This window comes from Meles meles, chromosome 2 (genome assembly GCF_922984935.1).
Source record: "Meles meles chromosome 2, mMelMel3.1 paternal haplotype, whole genome shotgun sequence".
NCBI classification, from domain to species: Eukaryota; Metazoa; Chordata; class Mammalia; order Carnivora; family Mustelidae; genus Meles; species Meles meles.
Window position 1 is genome coordinate 186,648,209 of NC_060067.1, and position 25,046 is coordinate 186,673,254.

At 39.3% G+C, this 25,046-nt stretch overlaps 1 protein-coding gene across 1 annotated transcript in view; it reads left to right on the top strand.

Moving 5' to 3' along the window:
• The window catches only part of MTMR7 (myotubularin related protein 7), a 108,149-nt gene that overhangs the window by 35,198 nt on the left and 47,905 nt on the right, over positions 1-25,046 (top strand). Inside the window, exons 2-4 of the mRNA XM_045997241.1 lie at positions 7,937-8,059; positions 9,367-9,529; positions 17,144-17,301. Of these exons, the coding sequence (XP_045853197.1) occupies positions 7,937-8,059; positions 9,367-9,529; positions 17,144-17,301 (444 nt within the window). The remainder of the gene's footprint in view (positions 1-7,936; positions 8,060-9,366; positions 9,530-17,143; positions 17,302-25,046) is intronic.

Consider the following 25,046-nt stretch of genomic DNA (forward strand, 5'->3'; position numbering starts at 1 on the left):
CCGGGTGTCCTGTTTCAGACCTGGCAGTGACGTGGCAGGACCCAGGGTTTTCACTGAAGGTTTTCAGCCTTGGCCTAGAAAAGCTGATGAAACCTTTTTTCGTCTCAATCTAAAGCCAGCAAAGCAGGGATGGGAATGAAAAGGCCCTTAAACTGGGGCACAGACTCTCCTATTGAGTCTGTAAGAGTCTTGAGCTAGACAAAGTTCACTCTTATTCACCCTTTTGTTCTTCTTTGGACCTAATACGGTGCTCCGCATAGGTATTTTGTCAAATGGAACTGGATATTTGGTGGTCTCTCTATTGTTAGCTCTGAGAACCCTGAACGTCTCCTCCTGCCAGTGTTTGGGCTCTTGTGTTCCACGCTCAAGCTTTCTGTCTTTGGGTCAATCTCAGAGAATATGCTGATAGTGGTTTGTGAATATGGTTTTATAGTATGATTTTGTGTGAAACCATTCAATTTTCAAATACTAACTTTCATGTATAAAACTGATTAAGATCATTGTTTATCGATTATCCTGCATGTATTGATTTTGAAGAACAGGACTAAGATGACCTCAGAGGCACCCAGCGGTGCCCACAGCCACAGCGCATGGTGAACTTGGGCTTTGAGTTAGGCAGACCATAGCTCCAGCCCGAGCCTCACTGCACGCTGCTGAATGGGCTGAGGAAGCTGGTCCCCAGTAACTGTGAACTGGGGATTATGTAAAGATTTAAGTCATGGGGTTATCATGGAGATTAACTGGGGTCACTAACACAGAGTGACAACACAGTTCATGGCATAGCGTAAGTACTCTAAAAATATTTGTTATTGTTTTTATTATTATTATTTTGGTGATTTTGACATAAGCCAAATGACAGCTGAGATTGGCCTGATCTATGAACTATCGGGAAGGCTATTTTGAACACTCCCTTTCTTTTCCCTTTGGAAATCCAAAACTCTCCCTGAAATTCCTGCCAATTCCCATGGAAGTTTGCATTTCCACAATCCTCTCTGGCATAATCTTTTGCTCCCACTGAGGTAGTCAGGTCAGAGGTTGTCTCACTGTCCACTCATGTGTCTGTATTCCATGACCCAGCTGTGGAGAAGTAAAAAGTACCCCTTACCTAGCTACACTGTCTTCATCCAACCCATCAGGACATCATGGTGTACAGCAACTGTCGTAAAGATTTGGGACAAAGGCAAGGCTCAGTAAAGCAAAAGACTTTTCCAGCCCACCCTTGGAATTATTTCTTCTGACACTTTACTACCTAATCAAATAATGGTTAAATATAAATCTTATCTAAAATATACGAAAAAATTAAAAGAGCTTATGTTTGGATCATGGAACTAGGGGTAATTTTCTTTCTTTCCTTCTACATTTCTGAAACTTTAAACATTATGTAAATAAGAACATGTTTAAAATAAAAAATAAAAAAAAAAACAGTTTTTAAGGCCGGAGGGAAAAGATTTATACGATTGGGGAAGACTTTGTATTAGCAGGAGAAATAAATCCTTGCCCAGCAAGCCTCATCTCCTTTTTCTGATCCTTTAAAATGTATTTCTCATGCGTTCCTCCTAACTGGAGTTGTATTTTCTGTGAGTATCATAGCTCCAGATGCCCCCTCATTGGCAGCATAATAGAATTCTTTCTTTAACATGTCTTGACATGCCAGTTGCTTCTGGAAGGGTCCTCTTATTCTTTGGTCTTCCGCTGCTCCAGGATGGAGTTTCAATGGTCAGGCTCTCCCACTCTGTCTTCTCCCAGAGTAACTTCTACAAAGTTACTTACTTCTACAAAGTAACTTCTACAAAGAGAAGAGTCTCTGCTTTCTTAACTTCTGTGGAGCTCATGCCTCCTCCTACTGTGTTCAGGGTCCTGATCCCTGGGCTCCCAGGACCGCTCCTACTAAGGTCACCAGCATCTTCCGTGTCACTAAATCCAGTGCGCACAGTTTACAGTTATTGCTTTACGTGATCTCTCAGCAGTGCTGGGAATGGATCCTCCCATTCTCTTAACCACTCCCTCTGCACATGGTTACTTGACAGCACACTCCCTGACTTCTCTCCTCCAGCTAGATTTCCTTTCTAGTTTGCTTTTCTGATTCCTTTTCTTCTGTCAGATCTTTAAAGGTCGGATTTCCTCAGATTTCTTCTCTTCTCACTCTACATGTTCTCCCTGGGTACCTCTTTGGATCTCATGGTTTCAAATATAATTTACGTGCCACTGACTACAAATTTAACTGCATTTCAGCAAATCTAGGACATCAATGATGGTGAGATGCACCGAGATCTTATACCTTGCAGAGAAAGACAGAAGCACTGTCAGTTACATGACATAACAGCTTCTTACGCATTAACCGTAAGACAGATTCCATTTTCAGAAATGTCTGAATGTGAAAAAGACACACCCAAGAATTAGTGATATGCTGTAAAATGTTTTATGTAAACGAACTGCTATTCGCAAATACCTAGTGTGTCTTAAGCATGGTGTTCCTGGGAACGCACAAATGAATCATCATAATGTCTAGAGAAGCTAGTAGTTTCCTGAGTCCTGCCTCTCCATGCATGAATTAGGCTTTATTACCATATAGCTTAACTGTATGTCTAAATAAGATAGAATTAAGATAGAATTAAGTTAGCAGAACAATGAGGCAGAGCTATTGAACCACTGGGTCATCAAGATGGTGCCAAACTCTCGAGATTTGTTTCATTTTATGTACATTTGACTGATTCTAGAGTCCTAGTCACGAATGTTTTGGCTATCTTAGTGGGAACCATGTGGTGGCCCCCGATCAGTGCTCCCTATCATCACAGAACTTCTCAGACAATTAAATTTTAATTTTTATTACTCATTTAAGTTGTCATTACAGATCACTGGGAAATTATGCTCTTCTGTTTCCCTTGTTTGTTTGTTTGTTTTTTTAATTTTTTGTTCTCCCTCTATTTCAAAATTACTTTTAACAGCAATGGGACCCATAAGAACTATTGCCAAATTTTGAACTGTAAGTTTCCTGCAACAGCAGCCAAAGTTAACAAAAAGACATGGAAAAAAATCTCATTAAGTATTCTAATCTACCACCATCTGCAAACCTCGTTCTGTTTCACTGAGACTTTCTAAAAATAATCTGAGTGGTATAGTTTTCCTTCACTTCTATGGAGAGAATAAGCCATACTAATTTTTTTTTGCCTCAAAATATTACCTTTTGTTCAATCTGATTATCCCAATAAAGTTTTGTCTCCTTAGTCCCAAGGGCAGGGAAAATCATCTACAGTCCATTTTTAGATACTGCTAATGACTGTATCACCCCTGAACCTCCACTTAATTTAAGTAGTTATATCTTAGCATGCAAATAAGTATTTTCCCATAGAAATGTTCCAAAAATAATATATCCCCTTGCCTTTTTTCCTCCCACAACTCTCTTCCATAAGACCTTTCTCGTGTTAGTTCAGAATAGAACATTTAATGACAAAAGTTTAAATAAAATGATCTGATCATGTGGGAATTGAAAAATATTCTCCTTAAATACTCCTGGGTCAAAGAAGCAATAAAAAATGCAATTATAGATTCTTCTAGAAAGCAAGAGGAGCAAGAATACTGCAAATATAACTAATAAGGTGCAGCCAAAGATAAACTTGGAGGAAAATGATTGGACTTTAAAAGTTGTTATTAAACAAAAAGAATGACAGTGAGTGGACTGACTCAAACCTGAGAGTTCAGAAATGAACAAAGAAAAAAACAAAGCCATAGCAAGGAAAGCTGAAATATTACTAACAAAGGAGCAGAAATTAAACAATTAGAAAAGAGAAAAAAATCTAAATCTATAGATCCAGGACTTGTTCCTTTGAAGAAAACCCTTTCCTATGTAATCACAAGAAAGTAAAAATGTAATTCACAGTTTGGGAATGAGAGAAAGAATGAAGAGGGAGGGATTCATCCACAGATAAGAATTAAAAGTGTCTAAGAATTTGAAAACCATCCATTAGAAGATAATTTGTAAAGAAAAGACACGTCAAAACGAGATTTAGTAAAAAGTGGTAATTTTTTTCTTTTTTTTGAAATTTTTTATTTATTTATTTTTTTTATAAAAATATAATGTATTTTTATCCCCAGGGGTACCGGTCTGTGAATCTCCAGGTTTACACACTTCACAGCACTCACCATAGCACATACCCTCCTCAATGTCCATAACCCTACTCCCCCTCTCCCAACCCCCCCTCCCTCCCAGCAACCCTCAGTTTGTTTTGTGGGATTAAGAGTCACTTATGGTTTGTCTTCCTCCCCAAAAAAATGGTAATATTGAAGGGAAGTTGTCTGGCTCAGTCCATGAAGCATGTGACTCTTGAATTTGGAGTTGTGAGTTCAAGCCCCATGTTGAGTGTAAAGATTACTTAAAAAAATAAAATCTTTTAAAAAATGGTAACATCGAGTAGATACATAACTACATCACAAATGGAAAGATTATTAAAGAATTAATTCTGTATTAAGAAGTATCTATATTTGTTTCAAAAATTATGTGTATGATGAAATCTTCCTGATTAATGAATATCATCATAATCATGATGAATTAGCCTGATAAAAGTAGAACAAACAGGCAGAGAGAACAAACAGAGAGACATGTCAGTCTCTCTTAAAAGCATACATGCAAAAACAAAACAGAAAATAGAATAGTTATAACAGGTAAAATATAAGAAATATTAAAACACCAATCCTGAGAATCCAAGACTTGTTTAAAGATTAAGAACTCTATTGCTATTATAATATAGGACTAAAGTAAAAAGCAAATAATCATCCAAATACATATTTAAAAAAGCACAGTGTTCATTCTTGATTTTTAAAAATCAAAATTCTTAGTGAATGAAGAATAGGTCACATCGACAATGTGATTACAAAAAGTATCAACGTCAAACTCAATGGTGAAATATTGGAGTGTTCCCATTAAAAATAGAGGTACACATGAAAACATGTTCAATATCATTAATCATTGGGGAAATGCAAATCAAAATTACAGTGAGATACTCTCTTACACCTACTAGGATGGCTGTAATCAGAAAGAGAAATTATAAAAAGTGTTGTCAAAGATGTGGATGGGCACCTGGTTGGCTCATTTGGTTGGGAGACTGCCTTCGGCTCAGGTGGTGATCCTGGAATCCTGGGATCAAGTCCTGCGTTGAGCTCCCTGCTCAGCGGGGAGTCTGCTTCTCCCATTGACCTCTCTCCTCTCATGCTCTCTCTCTCATATTCTCTCTCTCTCTCTCTTAAATAAATAAATAAAATCTTTTAAAAAAAATAAATAAACTTTAAAAGACGTGGAAAAACTGGAATTTCATACATTGGTAGTAGGATTGTAAAATGGTACAACCACTTTGGAAAATAATGTAGAAGTTTCTCACAATGTTAAACAGAGTTAGCGTATGACACAGCATTTCCATTTCTGTGTGTGTGTGTGTGTGTGTGTGTGTGTGTGTGTACATATGTGTATACCCGAGAGAAATTAAAATGAATGTCCTCACAACAGCTTGTGCAAGAACGTTCACAGCAGCATTATTCCTAATAGCCAGAAAGAAGAAACAGTCGGAACGTCCATCCATTGACAAATGGATACATAAAATGTGATAAATCTGTATCTTTATAATGGGGTATTACTTGGCAATACAAGGCAATGAAGTACTGACACGTTGGACCAACTTGGATTGAGACATGAGTTGAAAGCATGATGCTGAGTGAAGGAAACCAGTCCAGAATAGGCAAATCCACTGGTTGCCTAGTGCTGAGGTGGTTGGGGAAGAAGTGAAGAGTGAATGCTAATGGGTACAAGGTTTCTTTGTGGGGCAAAAAAAAGGTTTCAAAATTGATCATGGTGATGAATGCATGAGAGCAGTAAGCACAATTCTTTTTTTTTTTTTAAAGATTTTATTTATTTATCTGACATAGAGAGAGAGAGATCACAAGCAGGCAGAGAGGCAGGCAGAGAGAGAGGAGGAAGCAGGGTCTCCGCGGAGCAGAGAGCCCGATGCGGGGCTCGATCCCAGAACCCGGGGATCATGACCTGAGCCGAAGGCAGAGGCTTTAACCCACTGAGCCACCCAGGCGCCCCAGTAAGCACAATTCTATGAATATGCTAAAAACCACAGAATAGCACACTTTAAGGGGGCGGATGTCTCAAAAAATATGTTATTAAAAAGAGAAACAAATGAAAACATGAGTGAGTCCTGTTGCTGCTGCTTTTTAATCTGCCAGTAAACAAGAAAAGGAAAAGGTATATGAATACTGGAGAAGAAGAAAGAGAATATTATAGAAAATATTCCTATCTTGTCAGAGCATCCAAGACCCCTCACTTAAAAACTTAGTAGAGGCAGTAAAAGAGTTTGGTCAAGAGGAAGTTATAAAACACACAAATAAAAATTCAGCTGTAGGCTCTTCTCCTTCCTGATAGAAACAGTTCTTGTGAATACATAGAAATGATGATCACCTAGTAGGAAAGTAAATCAGTGACATGAAGACCATTTACAAGAGACGCAATGATGTATAATGATATGGAAGGAACATATAAATAACAAAAGAAATACTTTTTTAAAACTGTGACCTGGTAGGTTAAGGCCTTCCTGTTAAATGAGCATCTTTTGCATAGACATTCACAGGGCCTCAAGAATTACACAACCACTTCAGGCTAAATCGTATGAATAAACCATATTTTAAATACCGAATTTTTTTTTTTTTTAACTTCATCAGATCCCTGAAAATTGGGCAGAAATGGGATGGGACCCTCCGGTGCTCTTCTCAGAGGGCTGCTTTGGTTCTAAGGCTCAGAGAAGATTGAGGCAATGGAATGTCTTGAGTGCTGTTTGACCTTAGTGTCCTGATGGGTGCTTATTAGAGCATTTCTCTGCTATTCCCTGAGGTCTTCCTGGAGTGGGGGTGGGGGAGTGGGGGGTGGGTGGGGGAAGCCCTGTGCCTTCCGAATACATCAGGGCCCCAGCTTCCATATTAGACTGAAGATTGGAGCATATGTGATTCACTAGTTCCTGAAGCTTCCTCACGGAAGCAAGTAGCCATCTTAAGATGAGGGGTGGGGGTTGAGCCAATGTTTTTCTGTAGATGGTTGATCCTCTACTGTAATAAGTAGCAATGCCAAGCCTGTCATTGTGACAGGAGTGCTCATATGGTAGTTGTCACGGCCCTGCCTTGTTAGAGTTATAGTTCCCTCAGTTTCCATTTGCCCTGTAGAGATTGTCTTAGAATTTCCACTATATTTTATATTGGAATGATCCCAATGCATGTATCCTTGAAACTGCTCTGCTTATAAGAGATGTATGCTTGATGAAAATTGTTTCCAGAGATCTCTCTTAACCATCCTAATCAAGGTCAGTGGTGAAAATTCTACTTATTAGGGGGCTTTTATTATAAATGAATGTGAGCATCTTATTAATTTGGTAGATTTTCTTTGTAAACATATAGAAATTTCTCTGATACTTTTTGCTCTCCTATATTTCCTGCTAGTTTATGTGGAAGCAAACTGTCTTGAGGCTGTTTCTACTACCAAGAAATACATAGAGAAATACAGTGTAGTCCTTTTAATAGACATAATTTATAGATAGTTATTGTTAAAACTCAGAACTTTGATATATACACTTCCTGCTTTAAATTAGAATTATATAGTTTTAGTGATATGAAAATGCTGACTTATTTAAGATACAAAGAGGGTATTCTTAAAGAATAGGTCTATAAAACTTCTGTGGTACATTTAAAATTATATTTTAAGTAACTGGTGAATTTTTGTATTTTGATCTACAGAATCATACTAAGATCTAATTAAGAGGATGAGTTTGGGTTTTATTATTGGAAGAACCCTCAAAATTTTATATATTTTGGATTAAATCTAAGATTACCTACTTACTATTTATTTTTACAAATAGTCTTTTGCTTTATGATAACTCTGTCAAACTGATTTCTCTAGGTTGAAAATGTCCGCTTGGTAGATCGAATATCTTCTAAAAAAGCAGCCCTGGGAACTTTGTATTTGACGGCTACTCACGTCATATTTGTGGAAAATGCACCTGACACAAGAAAAGAAACATGGGTATGCATTCTTTATTCTTGGCCTTTTTATGTGTTTTCTGTTATTTTAATTAATGAGTTTTGTCCCTGTGGGTGGGCTTTTGGTATTTGGGTGTTTAGAGGACTGTTTTTGGAAGGTCAGCTTTGTCTTTTTTTGCAGAGTAAAATCCACTTGATCTACTTACTCATCTTAAAACACTCATTATTTAACATCATCAAAGACAGGCCCAGAAATAGCCAGAGATGTGAGTGTTTCATGTCACAGCTGTCAAGTAGAGAGATTCGAGAACATCAGTGCCAGATACAGCCCTTCGGCCGTGCCTTATCTGCAATACATTGTATTTGTAGGATCCAATAATGCCGACCATTTAGTTATTTTATTATGTTGTCTTCACTTTCCCGATAATTTGCAAACGAAGGGAAGAAAAGTTAGGGAAGAGTCCCTTTGTCAGATGCTTCTGCTACTTAGTAATGAGACCACTGGCTACGTCTTATTTTCCATAGCCACCCAACCGGGACACTCTGACTGGAAGCAGAATCCCTGAATTGTAGATTTTTCCCTTTTCTATATTCTGTAGACATTGTTACATTTCAGCAGAAGGTGGCAGGCATTACTGGGTGGAGAGGACAGGTGACAGATGGTGACTACACTTAGCATAATGTATAGAGTTGATGAGTCACTATATCGTGCACCTGAAACTGATGTAACCGTGTGTAGCAACCATAACCACAGTAACGGAAGATAACAAATGCTTCCATTGACTGAGCAGAAACCCCCCCACCTCCACTCCCCACCCCTGCACCAAAGCACGAGGGAGATGCACTTCAGCCTGATTTTCTTTAACATAAATCTCTTCTCCAGCCTGCCTGATTACCAGCAGCTTAGAAAACAGCAATTGCAAGTTGCTATTGAACTTGAGCATCCCATGTGGAATTAAGGAGCATGGTGGCACCTCCCAGCGGAGCCATCTCTAACTTTTGTTGATTGCGAGGTTTATTTTACTAACTTCTCATGACCTTATTTAATTTTAGCTATGAAGTTCATTCACCATTTGACTACCAAAATGTTCCCTTACCTGGACTTGTACAACATTATGTGCTCTGTATATAATTAGCCTGGATACCAGAAGGCTTGGTAATGAAAAATAAAATGACCGAGTTAGATGGTTTCTTTCCCTGAACATTGGTTCTTGTTGTCTGAGTGCAGGTGCTGAGCTAGCTAGAGATGGAGGAGTGTTTCTTGTCCGTGTTGCTTCCGAGATCTGGGTTGTGCTTATCTCGTTTATCTGTTATCAGGGCTTAGCGTCTCCACATGACTTTTGGTTGCAGATCCTTCACAGTCAGATTTCCACCATTGAAAAACAGGCCACAACCGCTACCGGATGCCCTCTGCTTATTCGCTGCAAGAACTTCCAGCTGTTGCAACTCATCATCCCGCAGGAGCGAGACTGCCACGATGTGTACATCTCTCTGATACGCCTTGCAAGGCCAGGTAGGGCAGAAGAGCTCAGCGTTTCTTATGTCACACCCTTAGGTTCACAAGCCATGTTCAAGAAATCTGCGAAGTTGAAGAATTATGGTGTTTTAGCAATAATATGTTACGCCAGTCCTCCAATGAGGCCAAGAATTCTGAATGATTCATTGCCTTTAAGGGGCTCTCCCTGAGTTGTTAATGGTATGAACCTCTTTCATTATTCTTAGTATTCACTTTACCTTGGGTGGGAAGTTTTATAGCTTTTCCTTTTGGAGTGAAATCATATTAGAATTATGCCCTTCCCAGGGCGCCTGGGTGGCTCAGTGGGTTAAAGCCTCTGCCTTCAGCTCAGGTCATGATCCCAGGGTTCTGGGATGGAGCCTCGCATCGGGCTCTCTGCTCAGCGGGGAGCCTGCTTCCCTTCCTCTCTCTCTCTGCCTGCCTCTCTGCCTACTTGTGATCTCTGTCAAATAAATAAAATCTTAAAAAAAAAAAAAAAGAATTATGCCCTTCCCATACTATGATAATTAAGCCACCTTGCTTGAAACTAAGATAAAACTGACAAATTGTCGTGTGTGGAAAATATTAATATCAAATGGTTCTAGGGCACTTTCCCCTCTTGGGGCTTCTAAGGTCTGGTTTTTTATTGCTTTGTGATGGTGATAGAGGTTTCCCGAGTTTGGTATGACTAGACTTGGTTAGCATTGGTTGTATTCACGGTGTGGATATGTTGGTCCTCCCACACAAAACCTTCTTAAGTGTTGTGGGAAGAATGTTTGGTTGATTTGAAAAATAGATACTGTCAGTTACTCCCCTGTTCTAGCCCTCCGCTTGGGGTCTTCCGATTTACGGCTTCCTGTCACTTCTAGAGAAGCGTTTCTTGTCTGTGTGGCTTGTATGGGTTGTGGTGTCCTTTTGCTTAAAAGAAACAGATGTCTGAGTTTCTGGGGAGAATTCGGTAAAAATAAATCTTTTGTAGAAGAGTAATCTCCGTGGTCATATTACACCGAAATCGCTGACAAGGGAGATGGAATATAGCTTTATACTTCTGGGCTAAATGCTTTTTGATTCAGGACAAGAAGTTTGACGGTGACCTCTGCCGGGGGTGTGGCTGGGTCATCCATTTCTTACGGTGTGGCTGTATCATCGTCAGGTAGCGAAGAACTCATGATATTTCTTGAAAATGATGCCAGGGGGCTGTCTAAATCGGATCCTTTCGACTTGACTTTGCTCCCCCCCAAAGCAGCTGGTGGAGGCTTTTTCATCTCCGTGTGTTGCAGAGAATCGCGCAGAGTTAGCCAGAAAAGCAGTTGAACTTTTTCGAGGGTGCACTATAATTGGAACAGAAGTTCTGGGAAGATGTATGTGAGGTTGCGTGCAGTGGGGAATGCGAGGAGAGCTGTGTGCCAGCAGTTTCTGTGTCACTGATTAATGGCTGGACGGGATAATAAATGTGCTCTGACCGGATTAATAGGATTTAGGACTAGCCCAGAGAACTGGGAAAGAGCTGAGTGGCTGGAAGGGCAGATCCCGGTGACTGTGAGGGCTGTGGCCGGTGAGGGCAGTGAGCGCCGGGACTCTCATGGCGAGGGCCCCTGGGGAGGAAAATCTCTGTGTTCTCACTTTGTAAAACACACCGTTTCTTAAAGGTGACATTGGTGAAGTAGGTATTAGACATAGCCAGAGAGCAAAAAAAGAAATCACAGGAATTAACTGAATTAAACCTATTACTTCAGAAGGTTTTTAGAAAGCCACCAACATCTTGGGCGCCTGGGTGGCTCAGTTCATTAAGCAGCTGCCTTCCGCTCAGGTCATGATCCCAGGGTCCTGGGATCGAGCCCTGCATAGGGCTCCCTACTCAGTGGGGCGCCTACTTCTCCCTCTCCCGCTCTCCTCTCTCCCTCTCCCATTCCCCTTGCTTGTGTTCCCTCTCTTGCTGCGTCTCTCTCTGTCAAATAAATAAATACAATCTTAAAAAAAAAAAAGCCACAAGCATCTTGAAACACTGAAATTGGAAATGCCAGTTTACATAAAACACAGTACTTTAATGAGTGTGGGAAGGTGAAATGGAACCCAGACAGTTTCACAGTTTAATGTTAGAGGCAATGCTCAAATTAGGACCCATTACAGCCTACAACCTTGGAAGCAGGCTTTTGAATCTAGATGGAGGTAGAGAAAGGTGGAGGGGGTCCCAGCTGGGAATAGGGGTGGCTTATCAGAGCCATCCGTAGATCTTTTACAAAATGCACCATCCCCCTCTAGGTCTATCAGAGTAAGGAGCGTGTGTGTGTGTGTGTGGGAGGGAGGTTACCTTTGAATTCTAGTATCACAATATAGCTCTCTAGTTGTTCTGGTTAGTCACCAACACAAACCACCTATTTTCAGCCACCCTTATGGAGATACCTAAATTGCAAGGTCCTGTAGAGGACTGACTCTCTCTCTCTCTTTCTCCATATGTGTGTGTGTGTGTGTGTGTGTGTGTGTGTGTGTGTGTATGGTTTTGGGTTTTTTTTCCCCCTTACAGAAGAAGAAATGCCTGGGAGTCCATTTAAGTCAAGTCCTGTAAAGGAGCTTTTCAGAACTCTTGGGATTCTCTCTTCACTGAATTAGGATTTTGGGGATAAGGTACATCAAACTACTAAAACATTTAGTGAGATTTTATTGGTTGGTCTTTTGTGTGAATTCAGATTGTTAAGAATGAAGAATTAAAGTAACCAAATTCAGTAAGCTCTTTAATTTTTAACAAAGAATAACTTAGGTTAAAGTAAAGCTTTGGCCCCAATGAGAAATAGATCCAGTGTACTTATTACGATATACATTTTTCTGATGGAAAGACCCCTATTTCTAAGAGAGCTTCCATTTTTCCCATGTACATTCTCCTCCCTCTGATTTGCTTTCTGCTGTTTATTTTTCTATCAATTCTCTTTCCCTCTGTGGTGTTCATGGGCCCCTTAACATTTAAACCATCTTTATTTATTTTCCCATTTTTTTCTAAGTGATAGTTTTTTTTTCCCCCCAGTACTTCTTAGTCCCCAGTTCTTCTGCACAAATATTATGGTTTTAAAAAATCTTATGATTGACATCACCTCGTTTGGTCAGTTTCACTTTTTTTTTTTGGCTTAATTTCACTTTTGACATCCTTGTCTAAGTCTTGGCTGCTTATGCAATGTCTGCAGTGGAAATCTGTTTTTTACTGACGACACTAATCTGATTCCAGAAGTCCTTTCCCACTGACAGTCAGCCTTCACAGCCCTGGTGTTTCATTCAAACACTTACTTGTTGAAAACAGCAGACATCTCCTTATTTTTATTCTAAATCTACAAAGTCCAGTAATAGGCGTGTTGTCTTCTCACCCCTGTTTCACTGGTTTTCAGCTCTATTTATTTTAGGTTGTCTGACTTAAGGAAAAGGTTGGGAGCTGCTGAGTTTTCGGTTGTTACTTTTGGTTCTAAGAAACCCCACATATGTGTGTCCCCCTGCTGACTGCCGGGAACTTTCCCCTTCCCAGACCCACCTCCACGTTCTGCAAAGGCTCATTTGTGTTTGTTCTTTCCTTTCAATTAAAATTTTTTTTTTTTTTTTTTTTTTTTTACAAAAGGAAAGCAATCAGTAACTTAACTGTAGTATTTAGGTTTTACATGGGTCATTGCAAGTTTCCTTTTTATTTTTAAAGTATTTTTAAAATTATAATATTGAGTTACCGTTTGTTTCTCCCAATTAGTCCTCCCCATGTTTCTCCATGGTAATTCCCCCCCCCAACTTTTTTTTTTTTTTTCAAAATATTCTGTTTTCATAACCATTTAGCCTGATACCTGGGAAACAAACCAGGTTGTTTTTCTTTTTTTCTCTAATTGCTTTGTCTTACCCACAGCTGCCTTATCTGGTGGAGTGAACACCCTTTCCTTTTTAATGGGAGAGAAGGAGCAGGGGTGCAGTGCAGAGACCAGGCCATTTGCAGGCTGGGTGATTCCTAGTTGAAAATTGCCACTTGGTGGTGGAAATCTTCCCCAGGGAGTAAGAAGTGGGATTGCCCAAGAGCGAAGGCATTGATGAGAGCAATAGGCAGGGAACCCATCACAGGGCCAAGGGCTTCCCTGTGTTAATGAGTCCAGATGAATGGAAGTGCTCAAGGAACGCCAAGTCAGTCAACACACGCATCTCTCAGGCCATCTCCTGAAGCCTGAAACACTGATTTGACTTGCCTAGAAATGTCCCCCAAATGCTACCCTTTCTTAATTTCAAGCAGTATTTTAGAAATTGTTCTTCCTTCTGGATAGAAAAACCTTCAAGTCTACCTTTGCTTAACAATTGTAAGATTTAAGTAAGGTAAATAAAGTAAATACTAGAATGATTTCTGCATAACTTTATCTAAATATTTTTTTTAGATTGGAGGTGTGCATTCAGCTAACTCCCACTGTACAAAGGCATGTGGGGTATTTGCTTCTTATGGGAACAGCTTTGGGGGAGACGACTTCTGTGCACCTCCTGTTGAACCTCTCCCTCACTAACAGCAAAAGACATTTGATGTTGGGTGCGATGGCCCAGACTCCATGGGGTGAGAAGCCAGTGGAGTATTTCACATGTCTGTCTTAAGGGATGAGGGTGAGGAATCCGGTGTCTGACCTTTCTGAAGCAGGTGTGTTCTCTCAGTTCAGATTCTGTAGTGACAAGAGATTTCTCTAGCCCTACTTCTGGTGTTGTTTTTAACTCACCTTTTTTTTTTTTAAAGATTTTATTTTTTTATTTATTTGACAGAGAGAGAGATCACAAGTAGGCAGAGAGGCAGGCAGAGAGAGAGGAGGAAGCAGGCTCCCTGCGGAGCAGAGAGCCCGATGCGGGGCTCGATCCCAGGACCCCGAGATCATGACCTGAGCCTAAGGCAGCGGCTTAATCCACTGAGCCACCCAGGTGCCCCTTTTAACTCACCTTTAAATCACCTTGCTGATTACTAAGAATTCTGCTACGTATTTTGCAGGAGATGCAGGTCAGGGGAATAGAACGTTGTGAATGGGAAATACTTGGTAAAATTAACATCTGTGTTAATGGTACTTTTTCATTTCTCGGAGTAGACAGTTGTCTTCTGAAGGCTTCCCCTGGGCTGGCTTTTGGGTAAGAAGTTTGCCTACAGTAATAAGACTGAATAGACTGAATTTTGGCTGACAAAAGTGTGGGTTTCTTTCCCCTTGTGTAGAATTTTACTTAAATTGGACCAGGGCCATGGTTGATCCCTCTTTTGCTTAAAAATAACCCAAAGAAAACATTTCACAGTTTTAGTGGCAGCCAATCCTAATGCCTCCCAGTTCAAGAATGATCTTCTTAATGTCTGCTAAAAACTGCTCTTCCTTTAATTTCTGTTCCATGTATTTGCCTCCTCCCAATGACAGCAGGCATGAGCCCATACACAGAAAACTACCCGTAGCCCTAGAATGGTTTTCTCCTTCTACCTTTAAACGTAGTTCTAACTCTTCGACAAAGGGAACTTCACATCCATTATTAACCCCTATTCATAAGCTCTTCTTTCACTGAGGGAACTGAGGCTTTCTCAAGAGATTCTTCTGGCCTCTTGAACAAATTGCATTTGCGGTTAACATTATGATATCAGAGGCCTGAGTCATGAAATGGTCCTGAGAGATGGAAAAGATGTGTCAGTGTCCAGCTGATGGTTCCCAGAACAGGACCTCGGTTTCATAGGCTGCCTGCTCCAGTAGCTAAGATTACAAAAGACAGTTCCTACTGACAACCTCTACTCCATGTTTGCATGTACAGACACCTGGGGGTATGTGCTTTCTTACTCGTTGAAATCATCCATGTTCTAAAGCTTGATGTTTAGAAATATATCAGGAGAAACTGAAATAGAACATCGTTTATCTAACTGATAAACTTACTTATGGTTTTTTTCTATAAGAAAAAGTACATGTCTAATGCAAATGTCTCGTCCTTAAAATATGACCCTTATCTTTCTTCTTCCTTGGTGATGAGTCATTTCCGTGGTAATTACAACCAGCCTGAAACTGACTTTAGATCTCAGGTCATCAGTGTGTTACTGTGGCCTTTGCTGGTGGTGACATCCCTTATTGGGCCTCCAGACACGCATTGGAAGAGCCATTAAATTAGCCACATCTGAATGTCATCAACAGATTAAGGAATAAATGGGGGGACCCAAGAAAATTGAGGAGAAAGTAATCTATTGGAGAAAAAGAGGATGATTCAGGGGATGGAACAAGGAAAGAATAGACACAAAAGTGGTCATCTGGGGAGAAGCGAGATGGACTTGCCTTCGAGGAGTAATGTGTGTGATTAAGGGGATGAGCTCTATAGCCAGATTGCCTAATTTAAATCCAGAGTCCCCACTTACTAGCTGTGTGGCCCTGGCGATGTTCCTTATGCTCTCCTTGCTTCGGATTTTCTGTAAAATGAAGCCCGTCATGGATTGATACATTTATTAAGAACAGAATCTGGAAAGAAATAAGGGTTTAATGAGTATCAGCCCTGATTTATCTTTATCGGAGGTGCTTGGATCTGCACTATCCAATATGGTGGCCTGCACTATCCAATATGGCTGCACGTGCCTGGTGGGCTCTTGAAGTGTGGGTAGAACGAACGAGGATGTGCTGTCAAGTGTGAAATACACGTGGAATTTCAGAGACATTATGAAATAAGATACGTACAACATTAATAAGTTTTATATTATCCACGTGTTGAAATGATAATATTTGGTTGTATTGGGTTTCTAAGAAAATATACTAGTAAAATTAATTTCATTGTTTATTTTTTCAGTTTTTTAATGTGGCTTCAAGGACATTTTAAGGGACATGTGTCTTCCTTATATTTTTGTTGAACGGCCCTGGCCTAATCGTTTCCTTCAACATAACAAGATCAGAGCAGGAAAATCAAATCCTAGCTCCCAGTGAGGAAGGCTGTTGGGCCTGGCCTCACAAGCAGAGAGGGTGGTTTGTAAAGACATAGACGTCCTGGCAGAATTGAAAGCAGACTTTCATCAGACTTCCTTGAATTTGCCCCTTACACTATCAATTGATTTTTTTATGAATCCTATGAATTTTGTATAAGCAGTGCAATTACGACAATGATGTGTCTGCTAAAAGTTCAGATGTTTCCCGGGCAAACACTTGAATACATTCCACAGCTTTTTGATTGTTCTTTCTTTTTTTCATATTGTGAGTATCAGCATGGGGCAGCAGCCTGGGCCTCCGTCTGCCTCGGAGAGGCCATCCCAAATCCAAGTTCCATATACAGAAACAAATTGAGTTCTTGGTGTCTAATGATACATACATTCTTAATTAATTTTGAAGCTTCCTTTCTTACGTGGCCTGGAAAATATGTTTGCCTTCAAAAGCAACTTAAAAAAAAAAGTGCAGAATGGAGCAGGCCTTGTTTCTGAAAGGAAAGGAGCTCTTGCAAAGTTGAGTTTGCTTCTCCCAAGGGTCTCCATGTCATTACCGGGAGGAGGTGGGTGAACTGGCCACAGAGATGGGGCACTCCTGGCAGCATCCTGAGGGGCGAGAAGCTGGTTTGGCGTCTTGATGTACTCCAGCCGAGACAGAATGCTTTTGGGGAGATTTTGTTCTGGTTTTGACCTGGCTTGATTTGGTTTTATTCTCTTTTATCTTGCAGTGAAATATGAGGAGTTATACTGTTTTTCATTCAACCCCAAGCTGGACAAAGAAGAAAGAGAACAGGGCTGGATGCTGATCGATCTCGGTGAAGAGTACAAGCGAATGGGCCTCCCTAGTAACTACTGGCAGCTCAGCGATGTGAACAGAGACTACAGAGTGAGTGTGGGGGCACCTAATGAAACCCGGTTACTTAATCTGAGGGAACTCATGATTCCCATAGCTTAGCATGACCTCTGTTTAATCTCCTTTAGTTTTTACAGCTCTTTGTAGATACAGATCTCTGGATTTGCAAGTCTCCTTGGTTATTGTGAGCTGCATTTCCTACCTGCACCCAGAATCAGAAAGTTCAGCCAAGGGAAACTTAGAGAACCACCCCCACCCCCCCGCCGACGCATACACACGGTCCCCCAATGGTTGAGGAGATGGAAACCCAGAGAAGCCCAGTGGCATGCCTCATGGCCAGGCAGTGGGTGGGAGAGCTGGCCAGGGCCACGTTCTCCCATCAGCTCTTTTTATAGTGCACCGAGTGATTAGTGGGGAAGTCAGAGAGACTGTGATGGCAGTCTGGCACCAGCTCCTCTCTGTACTCACTGAACTCTTGATTCGTACACAAGGTCACCAAGAGGCTTCCCTAGAGAAATGTGGAGAAATGTGTCTATGCTTCCAGAAAGGCCTATGGAGAGGAAGGGAAGCAGGAGGGGCAGAATCAATCTCATAATGTCCCTAATGATGGGCTTACAAATCAATGTTGGTTTCCCTATTAACTTTTTAAATATTTTAGGTAATAAAAGCAAAGCAAGAATGTTTTAGAGAATTTACAAAAGTGGAAAAAAAGAAAAAAAACACCCACCATCTCAGTGCCCTGATGTTCTTCTATTAGGTTTTTAAATTTTTCTTCAGTTTCTTTTTCTCATCTGCATAGTTTAATACTCTTTTCTTATATAAGTAATATAATTAATGTTTCAGAATTGGAAAATACAAAGGAAAAGGAACTGTTCCAATATATATAACAAATTTGTAACATTTTACATGTGCCTTGTGTTCTGCTTTTCTTCACCCATCATACTGTTTTTTTCTGCCAATAAATGAATTTTATATCATTTAAAAACATAATATAAAATCACATAGTATGGCTATATGCAGTGCTTTTACCTAATCTCTAAATTTTAGACATGTATATTATTACTATTTTTTACTATTTTAAATAAACATAGTGAGAACATCCTGGTCACTATACCTTCGCCCATGTTAAGATTCTTTTAAAAGACAAATTCCTAAAGGTGAAATTTCTATGTCAAAAAGTTCACACAACTTTTTCTGCATGTCGTCAAAAAGCACTCACTGCAGAAAAGTTGTGCCAATATGTATAAATTCTCAGCAGCTGTGTATGGAATGCTTGATTCTTTGCTCCCTCACTGGGAAAGACGTCGGTTCTAAAAAATTTTCCTAACAACTTGAGAGTGGGACAAGTGATTTCTCATTTTAATTTAACTTATATGCTTTGATTTCTTGATTTGTAGATTTGTGTATGCTGATTGACCATTTATGTCTTATCTCCTGTTATTTGACCATTTCTGGTTACATTTTTAAAGTTTTTTATTATCGATGTAGAGCTGGTGTACAACGTTACATTAGTTTCAGGTGCACAGCACCGTGACTGAGCTAGTCTGTACACAGTCTCACGCCCACCACAGTAAGCAGAGTTACCACACAGTGTTATTACAATATCATCGACTCTCTTCCCTGTACTGTGCTCTTCATCCCTGTGACTTATTTATTTTATAACTGGAAATTTGTACCTGTAAATCCCCTTTCCCATCCTTCTATCGCTCTCCTCTGGGAGCCCATTTGTTCTCTATATTTATGAGTCTTTTTCTGTTTTGTTTGTGTGTTTGTTTCCGTGATTTCACATAAGTGAAATCATATGGTATTTGTCTTTCTCTATATGACATATTTTACTTAGCATAATGCCCTCTAAGTCCTTTCACATCAGAAATGACAAGATCTCATTCTTTTTTATGGTTGAATAATATTCCTGTGACACACACACACAAACGCGCGCACACACACGCACACACACACACCCCATCTTCTTTATTCATTTATCTATCAATGGACACAAGTTACTTCCATATCTTGGCTATTGTAAATAATGCTGCAATAAATAGGAGGATGCATGTACCTTTTAAAATTAGTGTTTTTGTGTTTTGGGGGGGATAAATCCTCAGTAGTAGAATTGTTGGATCATATGATAGTTCTATTTTGAATTTTTTGAGGAATCTTAATACTGTTTGCCACAGTGGCTGCGCCAATTTACATTCCTACCGATAGCGCCACGGGAGTTCCCTTTTTTCCACATCCTGCCAACACTCATTATTTCTTGGCTTCTTAATACTAACCATCCTGACTGGTGTGAGGGGATACCTCGTGGTGGCTTGGATCTGCATGTTCCTGATGGTGAGTGATACTGAGCATCTTCTCCTGTGTCTGCTGGCCATTTGTACGTCTTCTTTGGAAAAACAGCTATTCAGGTCCTCTGCCTGTCTTTCCCTGGGATTATTTCAATCTTTTGGTGTTGAGTTGTGTAAATTCTTTATATAATTGGGATATCAACCTTTATATCATTGGGATATTCTTCCATTCAGTTTGTTTTGTTGATAGTTTCCTTTGTTGTGCAAAACTTTTTATTTTGATGCAGTCCCAATAGTTTGTTATATACATATAGTAACGAAATACACACACTCTCTCTCTCTTTATATATATATAAGCATAAATATATACACACATAGAATGTACATAATATTTATACAAATGTATGTATTTGATTGCTAGCTATAGGATTAAAAGCAGCATGGTCCTGGAACAAAAACAGACACATAAATCAATGCTATTAAATCACCCTAATGCTCCCTCCAGACCACCTTCTGCTCCAGTGTCACTGACTGCAATCTGCTGTTGTCCTTCTCTATTTATAACGTTTCTACATATGTACGTAGTAACAATGTAGTATTATTCAATGTGGTTTTTAATAATTTCAGTACATGGTATGATGCTGAATATAGTTTACTGAAACTTAGTATTTTGCTCAACATTGTATTTGTGAGATTCATTTCATTTTTAGCAAACACATCTATAATAGCAGGCATGGGCCAGACACTGTTCTAAGAACTTGACAAAGGTTAGCTGTCCCACGTGGTAGCTGTTGTTATCATCCTTGCTTTACAAATGGAGAAACTCAGGCATAGACCGATTAATAACTGTCTAAGCCATTGAGAAGTGAAGAAACTGTTGAGACCTATAGCTCTCATCCCTTCATTTTCCACTATTGTATTAAACTGCATTTTGCAGATAGACCAGAGTTTTGTTTTGTTTTTTTTTTTTTGTTTTTTTTAATTATTCTTATCCTTTCCCCCCCTTCTGTTTGTTTTATCATCACGAAGCTGTTAACTGGCTTATGCACGACTCACAGTATATTGAGAGTATCCATCCAGGAGTAGAGTTTCTGAGTTAGAGGTATGTGGATTTTAGCCTTACCAGATATGGTCAAATTCTTTTCCAGAGTGTATGTACGGACCTATAGACCTAATAGCAAGTTATACAAGTTCTCCCTACTCCATAGACTCACAGACAGCTGTTACTGCCTTTGTTTGGTGATAGATCTACTCATTGATCCAGCAGTCCTATTTTTGGGAATTTATTCTAAGAGTCAACATCATACACACACACACAGAGTAATGTGTAAGGTGACTTACTGAAGTATTGTTTGTAACAGCATATATTAGAAGAAACCCAAGTTTCTTAATAGAGGATGAGTTAAGTAGGTTTTGCTCTATCCATATAATTAAATTAATGTGTAGCCATTAAAAAATATGGAAGATTTTCATCTACTGGTAAGGAAAGATTACTAAAGTACATCCTTAACTTCAAAAAAGCAAGGGAGAGAGATGTCTGGCTGGCTCAGTGAGTGGAACATGCGAGTCTTGATCTTGGCATTGTAAGTTTGAGCTCCACATTGGGTGTAGAGATTACTTCAAAAAATCTTTAAAGAAAAAATCAAGGTGCAGTACATTGAATATAGCGTGATATCTTTTATCGGAAAAAAAGAGGGTAAAAAATGAGAGTATATGTGTAATTGTGCAAAAGTGATAACCTGGAGAGTAGGTGAGAACGGGGTGGACAGATCACAAGGACAAGAAAATGCACCTTTTTGTGTTGTTTCATTTTTATAACCATGTGATTTTGTTAACAAATCAAAAAGTTAAATTGGAAGAAAAATGCCAGTCTTATTGGTGCTAAATGGATCTCAGTGTCGTTTATTTGCATCCTGCACATCACCAGCAAGGGAGTTTGTATTCATTGGTAATTCAGGTTGATTCCCTGTGACTTGCCTGTTGGTTATTTTTTATCCTTTTTTCTATAAAGTTCTTTTTCTTTTATTTATTTATTTACTTGTTTGTTTACTTAAGACTTTATTTATTTATTTGACACAGAAAGAGAGACAGAGAGAGAACACAAGCAGGGGGAGTGGGAGAGGGAGAGGGAGAAGCAGTCTTCCCACAGAGCAGGGAACCCAATGTGGGGCTCAATCCCAGGATCCTGGGATCATGACCTGAGCCAAAGGCAGAGGCTTAATGACTGAGCCACCCAGGCTCCCCTGTTTGTCTTTTTCTTAATGACTTGTAGAAGTACTTTATATATTCTAGCTAATAGTATATCACCATGTATAGATGTGGCAAATATCTCCTCTAAAGAGATATTTAAATATTGTCCCTGGGAAATCTTTGGTTCCTCAGAAGTTTTGAGTTGTTAGTGTTTCCTATTTTGTTCCATGTTTTAGCGTATTGTTTAAAAAAACAAAAACAAACCTGGCCTACTTATGAACTCTGTCCCAATTTGATACTATATAATTTCCATAATTACATTAGTACTAATTATGGTTATTATGGTTTTATAAGAAGATTTGATATTGTATAGGTCAGTTCCTTCCACATCATTCTTCTGATAGCTTGAATTTATAGATTTTCTGGGGTAGAATGGACACATTCATGATACTGAATTTTCTCCATAATTATGCTTAAATCTGACAACCGTAATCATACACTGTGAGTAGACATTTAAGGCTTCTTTGTCTCGATCATTATGAACTATGTGGCAATGAATTTTTACCCTTGAAATGAAAGGGAGGAAAATCCAAGTTTACCAAAGAAAATTGGATACCTTTTTAAATTTTTTAAAAATATGACACGCCCTTGAGTCAGGAAGAAAATGAACCTAAGCTACATCTTGTAGAATAATATTTTCTTGGAAACACAGGTTGTTCCTATTTTTGATGAGATTTCCTTCTCAAATTAGTGCCACAAGCATGACTCATATTTAGTCACTTAAGTCCTACATGTAGAGACTACAAAACATGAGTTACTCAATATTTCTTTTCCAAAGTAACATACAGCAAACCAAAACTAACAACCAACAAACTGTGTTGACACAGAAAAGGTGAAAACGTTGGGGATTTTCTGATTTTACTAATACCATTGAAATGGGGAGAAAGATATGCACCCTTATTTATTACCAACTTAGACCTATAATAAAAGTTGATTTTCTGAAAAACTTTCTAAGAGTCCTTTGAGAAAGTTACGTTGTCATCCATTACTTTTTCTTTTCATTTCATGGTTGAGAAAATGTTTACTTTTTCCTCCCTTCTTTTACAAGAGTTTCCTCCCCCCCTTCTTCTTCGTCTTCATTATCATCATCATCTTCTTCTTCTTAAAGGAGGGAGGAGATGAGGGAGAGAGAGAATCTTAAGCAGGCTCTATACCCAGCATGGGGCTTGATCTCACAACCCTGAGGTCATGATCTGAGCTGACCTCGAAAGTGGGACACTTAACCGACTGAGCAACCCAGGTGCCCCTATTTCTTTCTTCTTAGAAAGAAACGTAGGTTCAGAGCCTGTGCTGCTTTTTTTCTGTTTGTGTGGTCTTGAGAGGCTAATTATCATCATCGTCATCTCTATCATCATTACTCTTAGTCCTACTTAATAAGACTTGTCTATGATAGTCCAGCTCTCAAAGTGAAGATTCCCTTCTGTACATAACTCCTGAAATTGTCTTTCTTAAATAACTGTCATTCATTCCTAGGTTAAAATTTTAACCTGTTTCTTTTAGAATAAAATTTAAAGAATAATCTAAAGCAGTAATTTAAAATATTGTCTATTTCAGGTTTTTGTAGTATATTTTATATATTATGTATTATTTTATTTATATATGAATCATTTTATGTGGTGCGTACCCTCTTTCTTCTCCCCTAATATTACATCATAAATTCCTTGAAATGAATTTGAGATCCTAAATGTTTAAGAAGAAAGTTGTCTATGTAGATCTATCTCAGTCTCTGACAACTGACTCTCCAATGTGCTCAGGTGAGTGGTCCACAAGAAATACAGAGGTCTAATTAAGATGCCTTGGATGGCATCTCAGATGGGTACTACCCTACAGTGCTAAATGCATTGACTGCAAGGTTATAAACAGGTCAGCAGAGATCAGCTTTACTGGGAATGTAAAGTCCCTGAAGCCAGTAACTTTTTTGTTTTATATTACTACCCTAGCACCTTACATAATGCCTGGCACATAGGAAGTATTCAATAGAAACTTGGTGATAGACAAAAATATTGTACTATAATCATCAAACTTGCCAAGAGCCTAGAACTTAATGATTCTGGCCACTGAAAAAAATGGAGAATTTATCATGTGATGGGGTGCTGATTCTCACTACAATGGCAATCATAGTACAATATATAAATATATAAAATTAACATGTATACAATGGTATATATTAAATATATTTTAAAAAAAAACTTGCTGAATGAGTGGAAGAAATATCAAAAGAGATTTTTCTTGGCGAGGCCAAAGCAAGGTAGGCAAGCGCTTGAGGCAGATTGATTTATTTAGTGGAGGATAAGAAAAATAATTTCATTAATAAAAAAAAGTACGCAGAGGGGCGCCTGGGTGGCTCAGTGGGTTAAAGCCTCTGCCTTCGGCTCAGGTTATGATCCCAGGGTCCTGGGATCGAGCCCCGCATCGGCCTCTCTGCTCAGCAGGGAGCCTACTTCCTCCTCTCTCTCTCTGCCTACTTGCGATCTCTCTCTGTCAAATAAATAAATAAAATCTTAAAAAAAAAAAAAAGTACGCAGAAATGATTTTAACTTACTCAATTTTCACCGGCTCAGGTAGTCAATGTAAAGAAGGAAAATTCAGAGGAAAAGCCTTTTGTACTTTTCTCAACTTCTCCCATTCTCTCTGAATTTCCTTATGTGATTTTCCAAGCCAGGCAAAATTTGGCGAAGTACATTGATTGGTTTCAGAATGTGGTAGCATGAATGGCACGGTGCTGTGCCTTATTCATTGTTAGAATTTTGACTATAACTGTGTGAGCTTGTTGCAAAAATACAGTGGCCACTGTTATGCAGGACTATTTTTTTTAAAAAGATATTTATTTATTTGAGAGAGCACAAGAGAGCCTGAGCAGCGTAAGGGGCAGAGGGAGAGGGAGAAGCAGGCTCTCTGTGGGGCTCGATCCCAGGACCCTGGGATCATAACCTGAGCCAAATGCAGATTCTTCACCGACTAAGCCACCCAGGCACCCTCAGGACTTTTAAAAATTTCTCCATTCAAGTGCTGTCCACTTTCATGAAAGCAGGATGAAGTCACTATTTCCAGCTTGAGTAAGAGTTTTGTCTTGAAGCCTGAGCTCCCTGACACCATGAGTCTGACTTTTTCCAAAACTGTTTTAGCTCCTCCTAGAGCTTCCCATGCAAGTGCTTATCAGAATGCCCATGTTTCAGTTTTGAACCTTGAACTCTTTTCACCTAAACCCAGTGCTCAGGGAAAGCAGGAGGCCCTGTAACC